Source organism: Penicillium brevicompactum (assembly GCF_028827555.1).
Source record: "Penicillium brevicompactum strain IBT 35665 chromosome Unknown utg000001l_segment0_segment0, whole genome shotgun sequence".
Lineage (NCBI taxonomy): Eukaryota > Fungi > Ascomycota > Eurotiomycetes > Eurotiales > Aspergillaceae > Penicillium > Penicillium brevicompactum.
This window is the reverse complement of record NW_026623203.1, coordinates 7,402,228-7,423,019: the sequence shown is the minus strand read 5'-3', so window position 1 is coordinate 7,423,019 and position 20,792 is coordinate 7,402,228. Positions and strand designations below refer to the sequence as shown.

Below are 20,792 nucleotides of genomic sequence, written 5' to 3'. Positions count from 1 at the left end.
AGCGTCCCATAGGCGAAAATAATTAGAGCTAGCTTGAGGACAGCCAATCTCTACTTGTTATGTCGCTCATCTTGTCCTTGATGAGCAGACTGCCACGAACGGTAGTCAGTCCCGCGTCCGTCAATCGACTAAATTTTGAACTCCCACGCCACCCCCGGATCCCCACGGATCCATGGGAATGGTTCCGAGAACCGAAAACTCTCTGGACACGAAGCCTTTGGTGCCACTGGATATAACACGAAACTCCGCTCTGGGCTGTGATAATCTACTGCAAAACGAGAGTCTGGTGATCTATACTAATCTGCCCATCTTGATGATCTCATGCTCGAAAGGCTTGTCACCAGTAGATAGACGTGAGATCATTGTTTAGGTGTACCACATTCTAGAGTTCGGGTGTGCCATGCTTTGCAACTTTGGTTAAGACTTTGAGTCAGATCTAGAGCCCGTTCTCACTCATGCGCGATGAGGTACTGTTATGGAAGGCGCGAAAGGCCTCCTTCAGTCCGACAGCCTCCAGAAGCAACTTTGAACTCTATTCGCTCAGTAGGCTTCTCGTTAATAACATCCTGGTGATCCTCAACCGTGTCGATAGTGGGTATCTTGTTGAAGGCGATCAATTTCTATATCCGTTTGTCTCTTTTCAGCACCGCAAGATAGAAGCATATCATGGGTTACCGTGCCCATGGAATCCCTAAACACTGTTCGCCATGGGGAATGCTCCGCAATCGAGCGCTCCAGGCTTCGAGTTATGATGCGTTGGCAATGGTCATGAGATTCAAGCAGTGAATTAGCTCAGTCCTTGCATCTCGTGCTGGACAGGGATATAAAATACCGGTTGAACTCCGGCATGAAGATCACTCCTCGCTCTACTGAATAGCTTTATAGTACCAACTGACCACTCAGTTCTACCTTTAGCGTCCTATTGTGAGAAGCAAAATGGGAGTTCGTGACTACGGAATTTGGAAGGGAACTCCAGTTCTTTACGAGTTTGAAGATCGCTATGAGGACGATACTTCGCCTCATCTGTCGCTGTACTACCATGACGAGGAGGGCGACCCGCCAGATTTTGACCTTGGCTTTCGGCGCAACAACAGGGGCCACCCACCAAACCCCAATCGCCCAAAGGACATTCCGGGGCTCCTCCGTGCAGCAATCAATATCAAATCCACGGATGATGAGACTCGACTTGCCTATTGGGTGAACAATAACATGGAGGATCATCCTATTGTCCAGAAACTGACCGGGCTGGACTTTGGCTTTAATCCAATCAATAGCGTGCCTGAATCCAATGTCCAAAGCCTCGACTATATCCGGGGTAACCTCTTCAATCCAAGGAGCGGCCGTGTGCTAGCGCATGACATTCCGGGCACCAACAACGATATGATCGATGTCCTGGAGCCCGAAATCACTAAAGCAATTGAAAAAAAGGCGACCATCTATTTGTTCGGTTCTGAGTTCAATACGAAGAATGGAATTCACAACGTTCATATGAATCAGGGTAACATCAAGAAGTTTGCCCGTGATGATGGAGTCTTTCAGGATGGTGGTCTTCTCATCCAGTACGAGAATCACTGGACTGGCATTTTTATTGCATTTGCCTCCCAGGCAATCCACACCGATGATCAAACTGGCCATAAAATCCCTGGCAACACTCTGACGTGGGGGGACTTCCTACCCATGGACATTGAGGAGAATTCTGTGACCATTACGAAAGCGCTCGTCAACCCACGTGGACAGGATGATGGCTCTGCAAGAAACAAAGAGTCAGTGACGCTTGGAGACTTTACAAATCACCGAGTATCCTTGTCATCATGGACGTTGCGTAACTCCGCTGGCGATGTCCAAGAGCTTCCTCAAAATGCAATCTTGGCCGCCGGGGAATCCAAGCTCTTTGACGTACCCAACTGTCCCCTTAATAATAATGGTGATACAATTACTTTATGCAACAAAGAGGGACTGAGGGTCGATGGGGTGAGCTACCAGCGCCGCCAGGGACAGAAAGAAGGCCGTCCAATTGTCTTTGCCCACTGATTTGAGCCAAACTTGTAACTACCTCAGTGTCATGCTTTGCAAGCATCACATGATCTCTCTCTTTCTCGCGCATGTGCTTGCTTACTTCTCTCGTCAGCCATCATCCGTCTTGTTTGCTTGCTACCCTGCGCCATTTGATCCTTTGCTCAGTTTGCTTTGTTTGCTCGCTTTCCTTTGCTATCTATGCTTGCTGCTCCATAGCTTCTTGCTTCTTCTTCTATCCTTCTTCATCTTTAGTTTTTGTTGCCAATGGAACAAACCTTCTTTCCATCTCTATCAAATAACTCACTGATCCTGAACCTGAGCGCCCTCATAAAGCGGTGGCAGCCCGGATAGGAAAGGCCCCACCCGGCAGACATTATCCTGTCTATATGGATAACTACATATGTCATCGCCAATCTTCGCGGCTTAGCCAAGACTTCCTTTACTCGACAAATCATGATTACTCAACGATCAGTGGAAGGACAGCTAAAAAGACAGCTAAAAAGAGGTCCCGAAGTCGATGATAGCTGCAGACCTACAATTAATGGAAGTAGCCCTGAATTCTAATACACGTTGGAACCCATCTATTTCTCAAAAATATTTTTCTTTTGGAACCCCATCCATGCAAATATTACAGATCACTCCTTGTGCTATGAATATTGGCGCAGGGAGGTTGAGTTTTGGATACAATGGAACAATTTCACCTCCGCTCTTGATCAGGCAATGCCCATTTGACCATCCACTCTGACAATAGCACCTCTTCGGCAGTCGGCCGCTCTTCTGGTCGGAATGACAGCATCCAGCGCATCAAATCTAGAAACGCTGATTTCTCGCTTTCCTCAATCCCACCTCCCACCTTCCTTCTCCATTTCTGCACACCAGTCTCAAATGACTCCTCCAGTGGAGGCCATCGGTTCGCACTGGGGGATTTGGTTGGATACCCGTACTCATCGAAGAATCGGGGTCGGCCTTCCCAGCGCTGCCACCAGCTCGAAGGCATAGACCCCATTACATCGATATGTTGAGACACTGTCTCGTCTTCATCCACAAAGTCGGTGCTGAAAATGTCCTTCATTCAAATGATCTCCCAGATTGCTGTAGCCAGACTCCATATATCTGAGGGATATGAGAGCGGGACCTGCGGTTCGAATTTGGCTTCTGGGGCTCGGAATGCGCGGGGCGTATGGCAGTCATGCCCAAGACGAGCTTCCAAAGCAGGGGCAAATGCTTCACCAAAGTCACTGAGAAGCGGATGCGCGTCAGACAACGAAAAATTCTGTGCAAACTTCCCTAGGAAAAGCGGCACAACAGCTCTGGCTGGGGCATTGGGAGATAGTGGTTTTCCATCACATCGCGTGATGGGAATCGTCTCGGGCTCGCCGAATTTTTCATAGAATTGCTGGATAGAAAGCTCGTCGAAATTTAACAGAAGCTTGACTAGAACGTTACTTAAATGAATATCTAAGTAGCAAAGAAAGACACGAATAATTAGCTTTCGAGTACCCAGGATAGATCTCATTGCGTCATAACAAACCTCCATGAACATAGCCTTTTGAATGTGTATAAGCAACAGCCTATATAAGTCGATATGCTAGTGCTCGAGCAATTTCGAGAGAAAAAAGACGGCTGAATGATATTTCTCGGAGATTGCATTGTACAAGGGCTACAGTATAGTATGTATGTTTACCATTGTGGCCTTGTAATTTGAAACTATCTTGGAATACAGGGACTAAGCCACGCCCTGGATATACGGGCAAAGACATCGAAGGCAATGAAGATAGAGCCTAAAGAACTTTCGACTCACGCGAATTTAAGTCGGCAATGTTGACCTTGACGGCAACATACCGGTTCAGATAAGCATCTCGAGCAAGCCAAACTATCGAATAGCCCCCAAAGCCAAGTTTGTCTACAATATGATAACGGTCATACAACACGTCACCAACCATATTGGGATGGTAACCCCTAGCCTGGTATTCTCCTAGTTTTTCAACACCTTTAATCCAATTGTACTCGATACGATGGTTTTCGGCCATGGTGGTGCTCAACCGGGTGCAAAGACCTAAGTTGAGCTTTCGGGGACGGAGAAAGGATTGGTGCACTAGAAGTGAAGAACGAGCGGAGACAAGTAATATTGAAGCATGATCAAGACTGCTGAGTAGTTTCAAGGAGCGTGTCATACTTAGCTATCTTGCTTGGTCGAGGAAATTGGCAAGGAGATGACTTCGGAAGGGGCCGTGGAAGCGGGATGGGTTCCGCGGGATAACGTGAGAGCATAGGTAAGCTGGACGCCAAGCCCTGGGGAGGAAAATGGATTGTGGAGTCTGGTCTGTTAGTGATTGTTAAATCTGCGTGCGCATTTCATCACCCTTTTTACATCTACAGATTACATCAGATACATCACCCAGTGATTCTCAACTGAAATTGATTGATTGGTTAGTATGTCTGGCTATTGGTCCGGAATTCTCACTGGGTCTGATTTGCTCAGCTCTGGAAATCATTTGAAGAAGGGCACGTTGGCGCCACTCACCGCTAGCGCCGATTCATCCTAGGCTTGCTACCGCTGGCCTGGTTACCGCCGGCCTGGTTTCCGAGCATGGGCGGCCTGTCACGCTTCTGTTCTTTGTGATCTCTATGAGGATTTCCGTCAAAGATCGCGTAAGACATTTCACCCAGTCTGTTCACCATCTGATCTACATCCATTCCACGTCCCTTGCCCTTACCAAATGTCTGTCCATTTTTCTGGATGGTCTTTCCCAGGGTATGGATTTCATTTCGCAGGGCTTGAGTCAGTTTCAAGAAGATGGAGTTTTTACCGTAGAACCCCATCTTTTTAGCGATAGTTCCACAGTTTGGCGTTCTCTTGACCATGTCCAGATTTGCCTTTTCAATCTCAGTGACTTGGTTGGCAAGTTTGTCGAGCTTCTCAGCGACTGCCTTGTGATGGGGCTGCTGATCTTGGCCCAGGCTTCCGACCATCCGCAAATTTTCCTCCAGCGTGGACTTGAAGCGTTCAACAAGCCGCAGATACTTGGCTTCAGGGGACTTTGCGTCAACCTGACCGCCCATGAACGTGTTGAACATGATGAAATAGTGTAGTTGTTTGGGTCAGTGCTTTCAGAGGTATGTCGAGTTCGTCGTACTTGAACGATGGAAACCCCCCTTCCCTCGGAGTGCTCAAGGGTACTTATACTTTCTGGTACTTCCTTTTGCACATACGACACAAACGAAATACCTAGACCTTTGATGGCGGCGCAACAAAGCAAGACAAAGACCCTTGCCCGCATAACCCTCTTACCAAGATTGGCCTTTCTTCCTAATGTGCATTGAACAAAGAATCTGCCGAGATGATTTCATACAGGTCAATTTCATTTATAACATTGCGCATCAATCAGCATACAAAGATCATGAAAACAACTTTGATGCATATTTCAACAAATCGATCTTTGAAGGAGCAGAGATAGCCTTGATTGCGGCTGTGAAGTAAGGAATGTCCACCCCATTGTAAGAGCAATTGTGCCCGTGGATGCCAATTGTCACGGTACCGAAGTCATCATCACCTGTAATAGCTTCGTGAATCAACATAGCTTTATCAATTGACCCGAGGACTACCGAATCTCGTGGTTCTTGTTCCAGAAATAGATGAGGCAGAACGACGTATCCTAAATCCTTGTCACCTAATGTAAGGTTGAACGATGCGCGGCCCTATATAGATATGTTAGCTCAAACTTGATAGATTCCAAAAAGGGATTTGTTCGTACCAGCTCAACACTAAATACGCCCGGGTTGCGCACGGCGATAGTGGCATTAAAATTGTATCCATCGACCGGAGGATCCAATAGCTCTATGCTGCTTATGTTGAATCCACCATCGGCATTGAGATATTCTTTATCAAATGGTCAGTAATGCCGTGCAGTGACATATGAGTGGAGAGTCAGGTCTCACCTGTAACATTATAGCCTGGTGGAGTTGGTCAGCACGTCTCGTGGGTACGGTCGATTCATGATAACTTACTACCAACATGCATGGTTTTTTGAATATTGACGTGCGCGGTTGGAATTCCCCCGAGGTGCAAATCCGAAGCACCTTCCAGCAAGAGAGATGAGCTCTTATTTGATGCAGCGTTGGTGGCAATCTTAGACATGCAGTCGACACAGGATACTTCCACATCTTGACTGATGTCTAGATATGCGCCATTGCCGAATGAGATCTGAGGCACCGAGAGAGACCCGAAGGCCTCGTTTGTCTCTTCAACCCGGCATGTCGCATTGAATGCGTCCAAGTGACCACTTCCACTTACTGCACCCCCTGTCGGCAGGGATTTTCTTTGCTTAACATGGAAGGCTGTTGGTCTGGGATTGGTGATCTCGAGGCCATTATATCCATACGCGGAGTTGTTGATATAGTTCTCTGCGAAATGAGGGACTCCAACATAAAGGCTGCAATAATGAGCAGTTGATCACTCAGGGGCCCTGAGGGGAATACTTACATGGGGAGGACGGTGACCAGAACAATGACGCACAGTGCGATCAGATAAGCCCACCAGAATCTCTTCATATGTGACTTAAAGCGGTTCCATAATGTCTGCTTTGCGGGCGTAGGAAGAGCCTCGTTCACATCAGAGGTAGCTGAGATTTCGGATTTTGACATGGTGTAGAATGCCAGCAGGTTCACCTAGGTCGTGAAGGTTGTAGAACGCCAGTGCGACAAACGCCTCTCATATTATACACAATAAGTATCTCAGCGGTCGCAAAAGTCAGAGAAAAGAGTTGAAACAAGGTCTCCCATAAATCAGGTGTTTGGGGGTTTGCGATTCTCGTGTCGATCGACCCACTTTTCACATGGAATACAGTGAACAAAAATCGAGCTGGAAGTCGCATAAATTCATCCGTAAGGAATACTCCGTATGGATCTCTTCGTACGGTAAATGAGTTGGAAGCTCCACTTTGATCTGAGACCTCACAATGCTTGTGTGACTAGTCTCCGGTCCAACAATTGAACGACATCGAATATTGCTGTGAGCCATCCGTAGTATGGATATCGCAAGCTGAAGCTTGAATCAGACATTTGGGGACGTTTTCAAAAAAAGAAGCCGACCATGTGGCCAATTAAAAGACTCGCTGGCTAGACTCGGTGGGCGCTTAGCCCAAAAAAGGTGCAGGGTCGCGTACATTCTGGACCCGACATGCTGTGGATGCAGATCATGCACAAAAAAGGGGGATCGGCCGACCAAAGGAACCTCGGTTGTGGGTATCTTGCCCTAGAACTGGGGGCCCGCTACGGAGTACTTCGTCCTCCGTCCTCCGAACGGCGTACTTAGTGGTGAGACCTGCACAGAGTTCTTCCTGGAGACTGAAGTCTTGAAGAACCGTTTTGCTGTGTAGAATGACTTTGGGATGTACTCCGTATCCCCACTGTGGAGTGATCCCAGTGGATAATGACATCACACCTTGGTAGTGAAATCATGTGATATGATTTACCGTGACAGATTCAACAACAAGCAGACGATCGTTTCTTATTTCAACATACTCCGTGCTACAAGTGTTCATGATATGGCATGTTGTTCAACGAGCCGTGTTGAGCAAGGCATAGAAATGATACCTTGACGATGTAAGTACGGGGTACGAATCCGTACTCCGTACTTACATTGAGCGTTCTCATCTCGACGATCATGGTGAGTGCGATTGGCACCCTCCAAGGGCCCGCCTGCTCTGTAGGATCAAGTTGAAACATGGTAAGCCAACCTGAATTTGGCGTGATGAAGCTAAAGGCCCTGAGGACACCAACGTCACTCGGTAATCTTAAAATAGGATTCCACATTGCGGTGTATCCAGGTCGAACATGGGGCAAACATGTTGAGCGGGTCGCTAGGTAATGGGGCAACTTCATTGCTCTTGATTGACTTCAGTCTCTCTCGAGGGTGTTAATTTTGAGCGCAGCAGCCTGGATATCGTTATCGCGAGCTTGACGCTTCTTTCATCGACTCTTGTTTGCGGCCTTGGGGGGATTTGGCGACGAGTTGGCTTAATCTTCGGTGCCAAAACGGGGCCACCACGTCAGGATTTGCGTATTGCGCAGGCTTAACGACCGTACATGATTCTCCCAACCAGGTCGACCGTCGACTTCGGGGGAGTTGAGGTGAGGGAATTGAATTGCAGATGTTGAAGTGTCTCTGCGCCAGAGTTCTCAAGCAAGCAAAATCAACGGGCAAGTCGACACACTGATCTTTTGGTTGATCTAGGACCTTCACCCGCAGCATGCTGTTTGTGGATCTATGCTGCTCTTTGAACGCATATTTTCTGGAGAGCTTCAAAGGTCTCATGGCGGAGGCAAGCCTTGCGCCAGTCCAAATCGACAAGATAATGTTCGAACATGGCCGGCCCCCACCACGCTCTCCGTGCCTGGTTAGCAGTTTTCCAAAATTCGGCAGGGATACTATATGATGTTTCTGTTTTGGCATGCGTCTATCGGTTCCCGAGGAATTCCACTGCAGAGAGAGTGCTGGCTCCACAGTTGTTTCTCAAAGCTGTGTCAACCTCTGGCTTTGAACCAATTCGTCTGTGTGTTGTCTCAAGTCGTGAAATATGTATATCATTTGAGGTAGTCTGTAGATCGCTTGTATCGACGAGGGGCGGAGGATCGTATCGAAGTAAAGGTGGGTACAGTAGGTAGGCTTTGTTCCTGGGACTTGTAGCGTCCCGCGGAAAGCATTGGATTCACTTGGGATCTCAATAAATGCACAGTTTCATCTCTGATGCTTCCGACTGGTGGGGATGGAAGGACTCTGAACTGATATATCATTCAGTAGTTTAAGATGGATGATGTAGGTTACCAACTGAAACTTTGATAACAGACGTAGTTTGAAGACAACTCGACCCCAGGTTAGAGAGTTGAGAGAAGTGTTGTCCTAAAACTGTGCAGCGGACGCGTACCAAGAATATCTTGGTTAGTATTTTCTCTCTGATTGGCCTGACTGTGACTTGTGTCTATCCCCTTTGGGCCTAGTTCCGGGAGAGGCGCCTGTCAGATCTATGAACTTGCCCTACCTTCCCGATTCGGATGCCAGGTGTCTCTCTAGGACTGCCTATAAATACCTCCTCCCTGTCTCAATTTCTCTTCTCTTCTTCATCTCTCTTCATCCCTTTTCACATCTCTTCTCTTTTCTTCTTCACATCTCTCTCACTCGCCAACTTCTTCCTCTTCCTTTTGTTTTCACTGCGCGCTTTTCATTTGGTTTTACCCTCAAGTTCAAATCTTTTTTTCGCCCCCCTACCTTCCTCCATCGTGTTTTCAAATTTCTTTCTTCTTCTTTTGCTCCCCACCTGTTCACATTTCTTTTTGTCACCCCCGAGCCTTGAACTTGTTCAGTTGTGCGTATTTCCACCACCTTGGTTTGTGTTCCACAGCTTGGCCTGGTACTGACATATCTCTTCCATCTACAGGCTACACTGGAAGGTCTCTTTCAATTGTCTGAGAACACCCGGGGGACACTCTCAGGCGTCCACCCTACAAAACTGGGGAAGGGTAGGGCCAAAAACGTTTACGAAGGTCCGTGGACGGACATGAGTTTTTCGCCTTTGTGCACCTTTGGGAGTTGTTGGAGGGCTCATGCGGGACAACGATCAAAATTGACCTGCTGGTACCTGTCTCAAAACTTCCATCTTTGAGTTCAGTACATACAGCGGATCAGACATTCATCCTTTTGGGATTGCCTTGCAACTGATCTGATCTTGGGAACGGGAACTCTTCCAACCCCCTCGGTAGGATTCAAACGCAAGACAAACAGTTATTTATCCAATACATGAGACATTACTTACACTTTCAAATGTACTTTAAAAGAAACATTTTCTGCAGTCTTGATCACTACACTCGTTATCCTAGCGTGTAATACGGACCTGAAGTACGGATGTGAAGTCATTTCTCAGTCGTGCTCTACCAATGAGGATGTTCACTTTGCGCTTACTGTGAATCTTCGTCCATCGAGGTCGGTATCATCAGATGTGCGTATGTCGCCGGCGTTTCAACAGCATCTCGAGTGACTTAACATCGTGATTCTGATTGCAACCTTGGAAGCCATGGTGTCCGGTTGAATACGACCATGTAGACCATTTGTACTTTGCAGGTCGTGTTTAAAAATCCCATTGAAAATGTCATGCATATCCAGCTAATTTGATACAACGAGGCATTTTGGAAATCTACTTCATCTCTGCAAGACCTTTATAGATATCCGCCTCGACCTCTTGGTATAGCTTGAACACCTTGGCATCGCCGAACGGAAGAATCTGCGCGCATATCATGCCCGCCACGCCATTTTCACGATCACACCACCAGAAAAGATTAGGGAGCCCTGACCACTGTGCAGTTCCTAGAGATCGGCCGGTGTTGCCACCGCTAAGCAAGAACGTCAGTCCCCAGCCTTGGCGATCTCCTTCAACCGTCGGATGGAATCCAGTTCCTGCGTTGATCAAATCAGGCTTTGGGTTGGGAATGTATTTTTCCGCCAAGGGTGGCAGATTTCCGATCTGGTCACTGAACATCTCGTCAACGGTAGACTTCTTCAGAAGCTGTTTTCCGGTGCTTGGGGACGTTCCGTCGTTGAGAAGTACCGCTAGGATCTCTGGACAGATGTTAGGCAATAAATCAGGGGACACTAAAAGGCGATGGGAACCCACGGCAGTAATCTTCCGGTGTTGAGAAACACCCTGCTCCACCGCTGTTGAACAAGGACTTCACATCGGACTCATTGTCCACGATCAGCGGTCGTCGTAGCAAATGATCCCGGGTGTGGATTTGACCAGTAGAATCTCTTTGGTGCATGTAGGCTAGCTGGTCCTTCATCTCTGCGGTGGGGAACATTGTGATATGAGTGAGACCCAGCGGCTCAAAGATGTGTTGGTGGAAGTAATCGTTCAAGGACTTTCTGGATACACGTTCGATCACAATGCCGACCCAATCGATGTTAATCTGTCCATGTCGGGTTAGCAGCTGCGACCTTGGCACGAATCCTTGTTCATGGGCTCATACCCCATATTCCCAGGCCTCTCCTGGCTGGTTTATCAGTGGCTGCTTGAAGTCGCTCAGATGTCCCGAGAACTCATCATAGCCAGCTGGCAGGTTGTGGTCTCGTAATTTTGGGTTCATGAAAGCATATCCAAAGCCAGCTAAAAGACATGAATCAGAAGAGGGCCCAGAGATTACATGCCTGCTCGCAATAACTCACATGTGTGACTCAATAGCATTCTCAGTGTAATGCCTCGTTTCTTCTCCACCAAATCGCCATTCTCTTGCAGGACTTTGATGTCCTTAAACTCGGGGCAGATTCCCTCAAGCTCCTTGGGGTCATCCAAAGAGAGTAGACCCTGCTCCACCAGCTGCATACATGCGATGCCGGTGATCAATTTGGTACACGACGCGATCCAAAACACACTGTCAGTGGTCAAGGGCTCGGGGCTCCCGTGCCCTCTCCGTCCTCCTGCGTGGGAGAACAACAGATTTCCATTCTTGCCGACAACCGCAACTGCAGCCCCCGGGAGTACTTTGTCCGGATTGCGGCAAGCTGAATCAATCCGGTCCTTGAGTGTCTCGATGGTGGTAGTCGGGAGGGAACCCATGCTGGAATGTCGCTCAACCAGTCGGTTTGCTTGGTGAATGGGTGATCGGAGAGAAGGATTGAAGGTTTGCGATGGGATAGTTCGAGGATTAACACTTGCGAGAGTGGTGACAGAGCCAAGTATGTGCAGCTGCTCCAGAACGTGGACTCCGTACCTGATTAGTCATATTTCCAATGCGGGGGAGGGGTATTTCCGCTGCTGATACCCGAGAGTTTGTTGGAGCCAATTGGCACGCGTTCCTCCATGTTGACCACAAGATAAAACATCAGCATGCTTATCGTATCTTCTGCTAGCGGTTCAGTCATCCTTGCAAACCCATGCCCAGTGCTGCATTCTCATACCTAGCTTCTCATCCCTCTCATCGACGTGGATTCCGAATCTTGTGATCCCGGTGGTGGCTGTAACAGTCTTACTAGGGGCCTCGGTTGGCTACCCAGAGGTAAGGTCTCAATCGCCATGGCCATGCAGTTTGCGAATCAGGGTGGCAAATATCCGGTCATCTTCGTTGGGCGGCTCCCATCAGCTTGCTGTGACGGTCGTGAGCAGACGAGAGGTCTCGAGGGGCGGGTTATGGCCTAGTCAAGTAAACAAGACGGGATCAGAGAGTAGCTGTACGGACAACTTGCCTAAGTTGAGATCCTTTTGTGGCTCACCGTTATCATCACGGCGTCACCGAATGCCGTTTGTGCAAACGCGGTGTTTTCGGAGCCGTAAACACCAATCAACACCCAATCAACACAATCCAGTGGCATCTCATACAACGGTGTAGTGATCTTCACCAAGTTTTGACCATTGAAAACCAACCAGCGACGGTGAGTAGTTCTCAAGTATGCGAGTAGAGTTCTGGTGACGAGAGACATGGTGGTATCGGTAGTGATGGGCATGAGTGCCTGCAGTTCACCTGTTGCTGTTTGGGAGAACATCGCGGCTAGCCTTGGGCGACCCAAAAGGGAGATAAGCTTCGAGACCTCCGTAATGAGTTGTTGGCTTGGAGTGGAAGATAGACTTTTAAGGTTACCTGTTGTCATGGCGAAGATGTCACCGAAGGTGGAGGGTTAGGAAGGAACATGGACACGCCGGTGACAAGATCAATAAGGTGAACAGTGTACGAGACTTTTACAATTGCCATTTCAGCTACACTCAACTTTTTTGCCTGATAGCTATGGAGGTTCGGCTTTGGTGGAACCTAGTTATATTGTGTCTCGCGCATGGAGTATGGTTGGTCACTACCTGGGTGGCATCACGTCTTATTTCTAGCATCGTTGGTAAAACGGAGAGTGATAGGTAGTGGAATTGGCTAGCAGCACTAAAAGTGACTCGAATGGCCAACTAGTCGAGTGGCCGGAGCTGTTAGCTAGCAGCCTTCGGGACCGTGTGTGGACTGTGAATGGAAAGGTCCTTTCGCGGAGCAGGGGCCCAGTTCAATTCGCAGGTCTGACAGGTTTGCCCTTTTGGCTTAATTTTGTCCCGATTTGGGAGAAAAGAGAGGGATATATGCCCGTGAGACTATATACTGTTATAATCACCGCTCAGGTGGCTCAGTGGTTTCGATCATTGTGAGCCATGCCTCTCCAGCTTTGGCTGGTTTAAGTGCACTCAGGACCCTGCTTTGCTGAGAAGTATTCCGCGCACATGTCCCTGGTTCGATTCCGGGGGCAGGCTTGACTAGTCGGGATTTGGTAACGGGTCCCCAAAGTAGCTCAGTGGTCACTCAGCACCTGACCATTGTGAGTTATGCCTCTCCAAGTTGGCCGACCAACTGGTTTAAGTGTAGGGCTACCCTCGGTACTATCTGTGGTCACCGGGACCACAGTCCGTAGCACCGCTACCCCCGGAGGGGCGGTGCCGCGTCTAGCCCGGTAAGCTGAGTTGCCAGCGACACACAGTGTTTAGCGAGTCCTATCAAAGAGGTCAGCAATCTTCGGCGAGAACGGGCTACCTGTGTACCGAATGGGGAGCTTGCCAGCTAAACACGCATAGCGATGTTTAGCGAGTCCTATCAAAGAGGTCAGCAAGTTCCTCCCGGTAGCGGGGCCGAGGAATGCCCACACATGTCCCGGGCATCGATTCCGGGGGCAGGCTTGATCGGCAGTTACCCTCTTTTTTGCTCCTTTGCGGTTGGGTTTTACCACAACATTGAGACCTTGAAACGAAGCTATTGTTCCCTTCTTTTTCTGACCTGACTTTTTTTCATTCTCTTTTTGCTCAACCTTCTTGAAGGCTTACACCCCAACAATCTTCATAAATGTGGGGCATGCGGCTCTGTTGATCCACACCAGTCACATGACTCACCTTATTCAAATCTATGGATATGACGCATTTCATTTGATGATGAGGTTACAAATAACTAAGTCAGAATAAATCTAGCTATCTATTTGCCATTTCGATCGGAACCTGGGGACAATCATCCCATGTTCCACTTATGGCTTTTTGTGGAAACCTTATGCAGTCAACCGTGACACTTGAAAGCGATGAAACATGTATTTATAACTTTGCCGTATGAACGAAATACAATTGGCATGCTAGTCAAACACCATCGCAGCTTTGATCACGGACTTATCCTTCATTGTGTCAAGATAGGCCTGCCATTCCTCCAACTTGAATGTCTTGTTAACAATTCCACCCACATTTACTCTTCCTCTATCTGCTCAATATTAGTCACCAAGTCATGCAGTGATAGCGAAATACCTACCAAGGTAGTTGATGGCAGCTGGAAACTTGCAGGTCTGACTGAATGATCCTATCACATTGATTTCCTCTTTGAAAATCTTGTTCGGTGGTATGGCAACGCGGTCATGGTCACCATAAACTCCATATACCACCAACTTACCGCCTTTGGTCACAAAATTTATGGAGTTTTCCAGAATCTCTGCGTTGCCTGTAGCTTCAACGACAATGTCGAAGCCATACGGGTTTTTCGCTCGGAGTTCCTCCATTTGAGCAGCCGCTTCCTGTGCATCGCGCGGGAGCTCGACATATTCATCAGCCGCGCTAATAGACTTGGCAAGCTCAAGCTTCAAACCCGCCAGTGCAGCAATTACAGTCCGACACCCACCGTTTTGACGAAGGAGCTGGGCGAGAATGAGTCCTGTCGGGCCTGCGCCAAACAAAAGCACACTCGAGCCCATCTGAGGAGCGATCTTATCCAGTCCATGAGCCGCGCAAGCTGCAGGCTCCAACAGTGTCGCATCAACATCGGAGAGTGTTTCAAATTTAAAAACACGGTTCGCCGGGTACTTGGCATATTCCGCAAATCCGCCATCAACCATCACACCATGCGCGATAAAGTTCTCACAGAAAAGCTCTTTTCCTCGGCGACAGTAATGACAATGTCCACACAATTCTGAGTTGTCTGCGACTACGCGATCTCCAATATTGAAGCCAGTAACGCCGCTGCCAAATGCTGCAACCACGCCGACAGTCTCATGACCGGGGACAAGGGGAAACTGCATTCACTCATTAGTAATATCAATGGGAAGCCTATAAGTCCACTTGCCTGGGCTCCGAATTCACCCTCGTGGATGTGAAGGTCGGTACCACATATTCCAGAAGCCTTTACTTTGATCTTCCAACATGTTAGATATTGAAACCTCCAAAATTTTGCTTCCTGCATACCAAAATGTCGTCCTCACGAATGGTTGGAAGATTCTTCTTGACGATGCTGAACTTTCGAGCTTCACTGTATTCTAGAAATTTACTTTGCATCAGCATGGTGTACGCCTAAAGATGTTGAGCTAAGCCAGATACAAACCCAAAGCTCGCATCGAAGGGGGAAGATCAAAATGACATGGTCTATTCATCGTAGATTCACTAAAGAAATACCCCGAATTAGGATTTTGGGTATTGATGAATCACTCGATTGAAAGTCTTGGAGGGGTGTCAAGATATAAAGATGTTATATCGAGAATGGCTTAAGTCACTCGATGATATTATTTTGAAATTGGGTAACTGAGTTGAATACGGCATCTCAGTTATTTCGAGGGGGTGAGTTAGATCTAAATAGGAAATGATGAGCGAATGTTCCACCGAGACGAGGGCACCGAGACGGGGCGTCCTGATCGGAGTCTGGTGGGTGCATCATGTAGACTTTTGCCTGATACCAATAAGGAGTCAATATACGTGATCTGCATTACAAAAGTGAACTCTCTTTTCTCCGCAGATGAAGACCCGCGGACACTCCGGTAAAATGAATTTGTGGGGAAGGGCTTGGCTGACGGTTTATCGTTGAGATTGAGAGCCTCGGGCAATTGATGCTGTTTTCTCATTTTTGCTCTCTTGATGAATCTATATGCTTGTTATTGTGGTCATTTACCTGGAGCCATCATCCCTTCCTAGCTCGGAGTTTTTGTCAGTTTTCTCCTGGTCTTGATAACATCTCTTTTCCTGCTACTTCTCCGATCACTTGCCGACGACATGCAAAACTCGACAAACTATCATCACTGGGTGGTTGGAGCAACCTGCACTTGGAAGCTTGGGATTACATAGATCATCGGTGCGAGCGGTATTAACGACTTGGAAATATAATATTTATCACAAAACGAGTAAAGTTAAAGATATCGCACTGGTCCTTGGATGTTGCCATTTTGGCAAGTATTCTAACAAAAAGCGGCAATTCGAAAACTGTAAACTCAAGGTTCAACCTTCTCAGCAACCTCCAAATGCATCGCTGGTTCTTCCTTTTCCCGGATGATATGTTCATCTCGGGCTTCATATTTCTTGGGTCGTTTGCTGGAGGTCGCCTCCTTGTCAAGACATGCAAAAAGAGGCGGGTTGCCACGATAGTAGTCGTCCATATCCTCCAATGTGCGACCGGCTGTCTCCGGATAAAAGACATAGATCACAGGTATCATAGCCGCGTTCAAGGCAACCCAAACAATATAAAAGCGCCAGCCCAAATTTTCAATCCCGATTGGAGTAATTTCAACAACCATAAAATTGAAAATCCAGTTAGTAGCAGCTCCTAGTGCAGCACCTTTAGTCCGCATGGTGAGTGAGTTAATTTCAGTCGGATACACTATATCAATAATTAGTAGAGAGTACAAACAGATTGAATTTTCTTGAGAAAATGGAACCTACACCATGGTACTCCTTGCATGCCAATCCCGAAAAACACATAGTATAAGAAGAAAAAGGCAACAGATGCAGAAGCCACCTCTTGTCGATGGGGATATTCGGGCATCTCATTGTACCTTATAAGAGCCGTGATGAAGATATAGCAGAAACACATTCCTGCCGCACCAAACATCAACAATATTCGACGTCCCCATCGCTCCACGTTGGGAATGCCGATCAAGGAAAAGAGAAGATATTGAACGCTGTTGCAGGCTGTGAGAAGCCTCGCTAGAGATTCGTCCAGTCCCACGGACTTTGTCAATACTGTTGGTAAATAATAAGAAGTGACGTTAATTCCCGAGAATTGCTGCATTGCCTGTGCACCCATTCCAAGTATAAGTCGACGGACTGTTTTTGTGCCTGCCTTCTCATGGCCTCGTCTGCGCAAAATGTCGCCAAAGCTTATACTGTTTGCTTGCTCGTACTCCACACTGTAGAGAATCTGACTCAACTGAAGCTGAACAAAAGGATCGGTGATTTCCTTTGCTTCGAGATCAGCAATTATTTGCAGAGCTTCGTCCGAGCGTCCATGGGCAACGAGCCATCTGTTGTAAAATTAGTGCTGGGGCGCCGAAGGAGGGCATTCGCATTTTGATACCTAGGGGACTCGGGGAGCCATGGCACTGTGCAAAATAAGATTATGTTGAATATGAGTTGAAATGAAAGAGGGAACCGCCAAGATACTGGTCCATTTGCGAACGAAAAACCGTAGTTGAGCCAATTCGCAAGCGAGAATCCCACAAGTACCAAGACATTCTCTAGGATGACCAATTTACCTCGTAGCTCAACCTTGGAAGTTTCAACCTGCCAGATGGGTGCAGTCGATGTATTTAGCCCTGTGAAGAGAAAATTCTCGTTAATTCCAATGATCCGAGGGGGTCATCTGTCATTTTGCGTACCGTTACCAATGCCTGCAATGATACGACCAGCCATCATATGACCCAGGCTATAGGACGAGGCTTGTAAAACAGCCCCGATTGTCATGACACTGGTGCCTACCAGCACCGTATTTCTACGGCCTAGGCGTTCTCCAAGCCAGTAAGCAGACAAAGATCCCAGAAAGCAACCGACATCATAAATGGCAGCGACTGTTCCCAGTAATGACGCTTTTGATGACGCTGCAAGGCCATGTAGCTGAAGAAAGTCTTGTGAGATCACGACTCCACTGAAGACTCCCTAGAGTATTGTATAAGCCCAGCACAACTTAAGGCATCACCTATTGCGTACTTGATCATATCCATAGAGCGTCATGTCAGCACCGCAGGCCAACGTGATCCAGAAGGTTAGCCATCCACCTCGAAGGCCGAAATAAGGTTTTGAAGATTTGAACATCCTTCAACGCTGCGGCAGAGTGAAAATGTAATTGAACTTTCGAAGTTTCCAAGGTTTTTGGTTTCTCGTGGTGTGGCGCCGAATGGGGATTGTCGTTCATTTATATATTTCCGCGTTTTCCGTCATGCTACGAAAACATCCTGGAAACCTGGGAAGTGTGGGATAAGGATACCACGGCAAAATTATGTGCGCCACGAGACGCGCCTACTTCCAATTTTATGCAAGTCTTCGTGATAGGGTGGTGGTAAACAGCCATGAAACTTTTCTTCCCCGGTTTACCCCAGAGTTCCCCTGTTACGGCCCCGGGGCCCCGGGGCCCCGGGGGATATTCCGGATTAGGTAAGCTCCCCTCTTCCCCGGGGCCCGATACCCCGGGCCCTCTTCTTTCCCCTGCTCCCGTCACGACGTGACGACCCTCGAGACGAAGAAACGCGGGGGATGCTGCAACAAGGATGAGCTCTCCTTTTGACCCGTACGATGTCGATTATGCAGACCTCGAGGATACCGCCTTGATGCATTCGCGATCAGCCTACCGACGACCACGCATCCGAAAGTCACGCGGTCGCGGCCTACGGACAAGGAACGGGTGGTGAGTAGATCCCCATCCGAATTCATTGTGCTTAATTGACTGACGCAGTTGATGCAGTGTACAGTGCAGAAAGCGACACCTGAAATGTGATGAAGTTAAGCCCATATGCGGGGCTTGTTCCAGAAAGGACAATGCCTGCGAGTTCGTTAGCTCGGGCCGCCCCAGCACCAGCTTTTCGGTCTCCGATAGGGACTTCACAAAGACTGGTCCCGACTTATGCGCGGAGCAGATACCATCACCTGTGGAAAACACCGAGCATGTATCGAGTACGACTCAAACTGATCAGGTACTTTCTGGGCCAACTGAACCCGTCGCCCCAGCCGGGTCTGGCTCGGCACTCGATACCAACCCCTCCCCCCACCCTTGAGTTTGATCAATCGACGACAAACCAACTCAATTCAGACGAAAGCCCATTCGCTATTCCAGAAAATTATCTGTCCCCGTCAAACGCATCGTTTGCGGCTGTACGATGGTTCGGGTTACTTGCAAATGATGCGGCTCGGGATAGTTCAACAGTGTGGTCCATCCAGAATTCCTGGGCGAATCAAAGTCTCTCGCTGGACAATACCAGCTCTGACGATCAAACTCAACTAACCTCGCTCCAACATGCAACCCAAGTGCTCGACGCCCCTGCTGCCATATACAGGAGTCATGACCTGACACATGTCGGGGCACCGGGGGAGAATGCGCTCGAAGAAGCGCATATCTGGCAGTCGCGGGAGCCAATAGAGCTTTTATCAGCTGAGCAGACCTTGTTTGGACATTTTGTAGATCGAGTGAGCCCCTGGGTATGTTTGCATTGCCATGTGAATGACTTGGAAAAACTGATGTTGCTATGAAACTGAACAGATAGATCTTTTCGACCCTATGGCCCGATTTTCCACGACCGTTGCGCATCTAGCTGTGAGAAAACGTTTTCCTTCCGGAGAAGTACATCGTTACTAGGTTGCTGACATTATGACTGCAGATACACAATGCTGGCCTGATGAACGCTATACTCGCTCTTGCGTATCGGCATTTAGCTTTGAACCCACACCTTGATGATCATAACGCCCCAAATAAAGAGGACTCGGCTCTTCAGTATTATTATCAGACTCTCCACTATGTCCAAAAGGCCATGCAATACTCCGCTTACAAAAGAAGTCTGGAGCTACTCGCAACAACATTGATAATATCCGCTTACGAAATGCTTGACAACTCCACGAAAGATTGGGAGAGACATCTCGAGGGAGTCTTCCTTATACAAAGATCACAGACCATCCATGGGGAATCTGGGGGGCTGCATTCGGCTGTTTGGTGGGCGTGGCTTTGTCAAGACATCTGGGCGGCTTTCCGCGAGAAACGCAAGACCCTTACATTTTGGGTCCCACAGAAACCACTGGCTGTCTTGTCGCCATATGAGCTCGCCGCACGCTCAATATACAATACTGCCAAGGTTATCAGCTACTCCTCGGAGACCGCGACTGAGGCAGATATTGGACCCAGAGCGGAAGAGGCAACCCGCCTCCGCAAAATGCTAGGTGAATGGAAACAGCATTTGACCATCGAGTTTAATCCACTGCCACTCGGCTCACGACAGCATTCGTCGCACTTTCAGCCAATCTGGATTCATCCGCCTATATTTGGTACGAAGAAAACATCAAGTCAACATTGAAACGTCACTAATTCGACATCACAGCCGTGGCGCTTCAATTCTTCAGTATATCAAATATTCTATTGCTTGCTCATGAGCCTAGCTTAGGAGGTATGGAGCAGTATCTCGAGCGACAAAGTGTGATCAAGCGCTGCGTAGAGAATGTGTGTGGCATTGCCGCTGCGCTCAAAGATGCCCCGTCTAGTCTGATGTCATCCCAAGCCGTGTATATCGGTAAGTCTTTGCCCGTCTTCTTTAACCTTGGAAGTAGCCAGGACTGATGTGAAATAGCGGGGAAATTTACCCAAGACCGCCATGCCCGGCAAGCTATCCTCGAGCTCCTCGAATCCAGTCGTGGGCGGAGCGGTTGGCCGAGTCGACCTCTGGGCGAGGAGCTGCAGAGCTTCTGGGAAGATCATGATCGCACAAAAACCGCAAATTCCGCCATGTTGGACATGAGCTTGATTTTTTAACCAGTCGAATGATTTGCAACGGAATCTGGTGA

At 48.2% G+C, this 20,792-nt stretch overlaps 9 protein-coding genes across 9 annotated transcripts; 2 read left to right on the top strand and 7 right to left on the bottom strand.

The window, feature by feature from the left end:
- Positions 1-936: 936 nt before the first annotated feature.
- Positions 937-2,031, top strand: N7506_002412 (uncharacterized protein; the record flags this gene model as incomplete). Its single annotated transcript, XM_056951708.1, has 1 exon — positions 937-2,031. One exon carries the CDS (start codon positions 937-939, stop codon positions 2,029-2,031), a length of 1,095 nt encoding a protein of 364 aa, XP_056817623.1.
- Positions 2,032-2,713: 682 nt separating this feature from the next.
- On the bottom strand, positions 2,714-4,046 carry N7506_002411 (uncharacterized protein; the record flags this gene model as incomplete). The annotated part of the gene is made up of 3 exons (XM_056951707.1): positions 2,714-3,082; positions 3,152-3,450; positions 3,818-4,046. 3 exons carry the CDS (start codon positions 4,044-4,046, stop codon positions 2,714-2,716), a joined length of 897 nt encoding a protein of 298 aa, XP_056817622.1.
- A 496-nt stretch (positions 4,047-4,542) lies between these two features.
- N7506_002410 (uncharacterized protein) lies at positions 4,543-5,094 on the bottom strand (the record flags this gene model as incomplete). The annotated part of the gene is made up of 1 exon (XM_056951706.1): positions 4,543-5,094. One exon carries the CDS (start codon positions 5,092-5,094, stop codon positions 4,543-4,545), a length of 552 nt encoding a protein of 183 aa, XP_056817621.1.
- Positions 5,095-5,415: 321 nt separating this feature from the next.
- On the bottom strand, positions 5,416-6,660 carry N7506_002409 (DUF3712 domain-containing protein; the record flags this gene model as incomplete). The annotated part of the gene is made up of 5 exons (XM_056951705.1): positions 5,416-5,715; positions 5,772-5,896; positions 5,956-5,970; positions 6,025-6,449; positions 6,500-6,660. 5 exons carry the CDS (start codon positions 6,658-6,660, stop codon positions 5,416-5,418), a joined length of 1,026 nt encoding a protein of 341 aa, XP_056817620.1.
- Positions 6,661-10,205: 3,545 nt separating this feature from the next.
- On the bottom strand, positions 10,206-11,621 carry N7506_002408 (serine hydrolase domain-containing protein; the record flags this gene model as incomplete). Its single annotated transcript, XM_056951704.1, has 4 exons — positions 10,206-10,627; positions 10,683-10,974; positions 11,035-11,171; positions 11,231-11,621. The coding sequence occupies 4 exons, from the start codon at positions 11,619-11,621 to the stop codon at positions 10,206-10,208; spliced, it is 1,242 nt and encodes a 413-aa protein (XP_056817619.1).
- A 626-nt stretch (positions 11,622-12,247) lies between these two features.
- Positions 12,248-12,544, bottom strand: N7506_002407 (uncharacterized protein; the record flags this gene model as incomplete). Its single annotated transcript, XM_056951703.1, has 1 exon — positions 12,248-12,544. One exon carries the CDS (start codon positions 12,542-12,544, stop codon positions 12,248-12,250), a length of 297 nt encoding a protein of 98 aa, XP_056817618.1.
- A 1,599-nt stretch (positions 12,545-14,143) lies between these two features.
- On the bottom strand, positions 14,144-15,332 carry N7506_002406 (zinc-dependent alcohol dehydrogenase family protein; the record flags this gene model as incomplete). Its single annotated transcript, XM_056951702.1, has 4 exons — positions 14,144-14,265; positions 14,314-15,067; positions 15,118-15,186; positions 15,237-15,332. 4 exons carry the CDS (start codon positions 15,330-15,332, stop codon positions 14,144-14,146), a joined length of 1,041 nt encoding a protein of 346 aa, XP_056817617.1.
- A 917-nt stretch (positions 15,333-16,249) lies between these two features.
- On the bottom strand, positions 16,250-18,065 carry N7506_002405 (sugar porter family MFS transporter; the record flags this gene model as incomplete). The annotated part of the gene is made up of 5 exons (XM_056951701.1): positions 16,250-16,635; positions 16,698-17,278; positions 17,332-17,569; positions 17,633-17,909; positions 17,961-18,065. 5 exons carry the CDS (start codon positions 18,063-18,065, stop codon positions 16,250-16,252), a joined length of 1,587 nt encoding a protein of 528 aa, XP_056817616.1.
- A 452-nt stretch (positions 18,066-18,517) lies between these two features.
- Positions 18,518-20,760, top strand: N7506_002404 (Zn(II)2Cys6 transcription factor domain-containing protein; the record flags this gene model as incomplete). The annotated part of the gene is made up of 7 exons (XM_056951700.1): positions 18,518-18,654; positions 18,712-18,913; positions 18,975-19,442; positions 19,504-19,557; positions 19,622-20,279; positions 20,333-20,521; positions 20,579-20,760. 7 exons carry the CDS (start codon positions 18,518-18,520, stop codon positions 20,758-20,760), a joined length of 1,890 nt encoding a protein of 629 aa, XP_056817615.1.
- Positions 20,761-20,792: the final 32 nt, after the last annotated feature.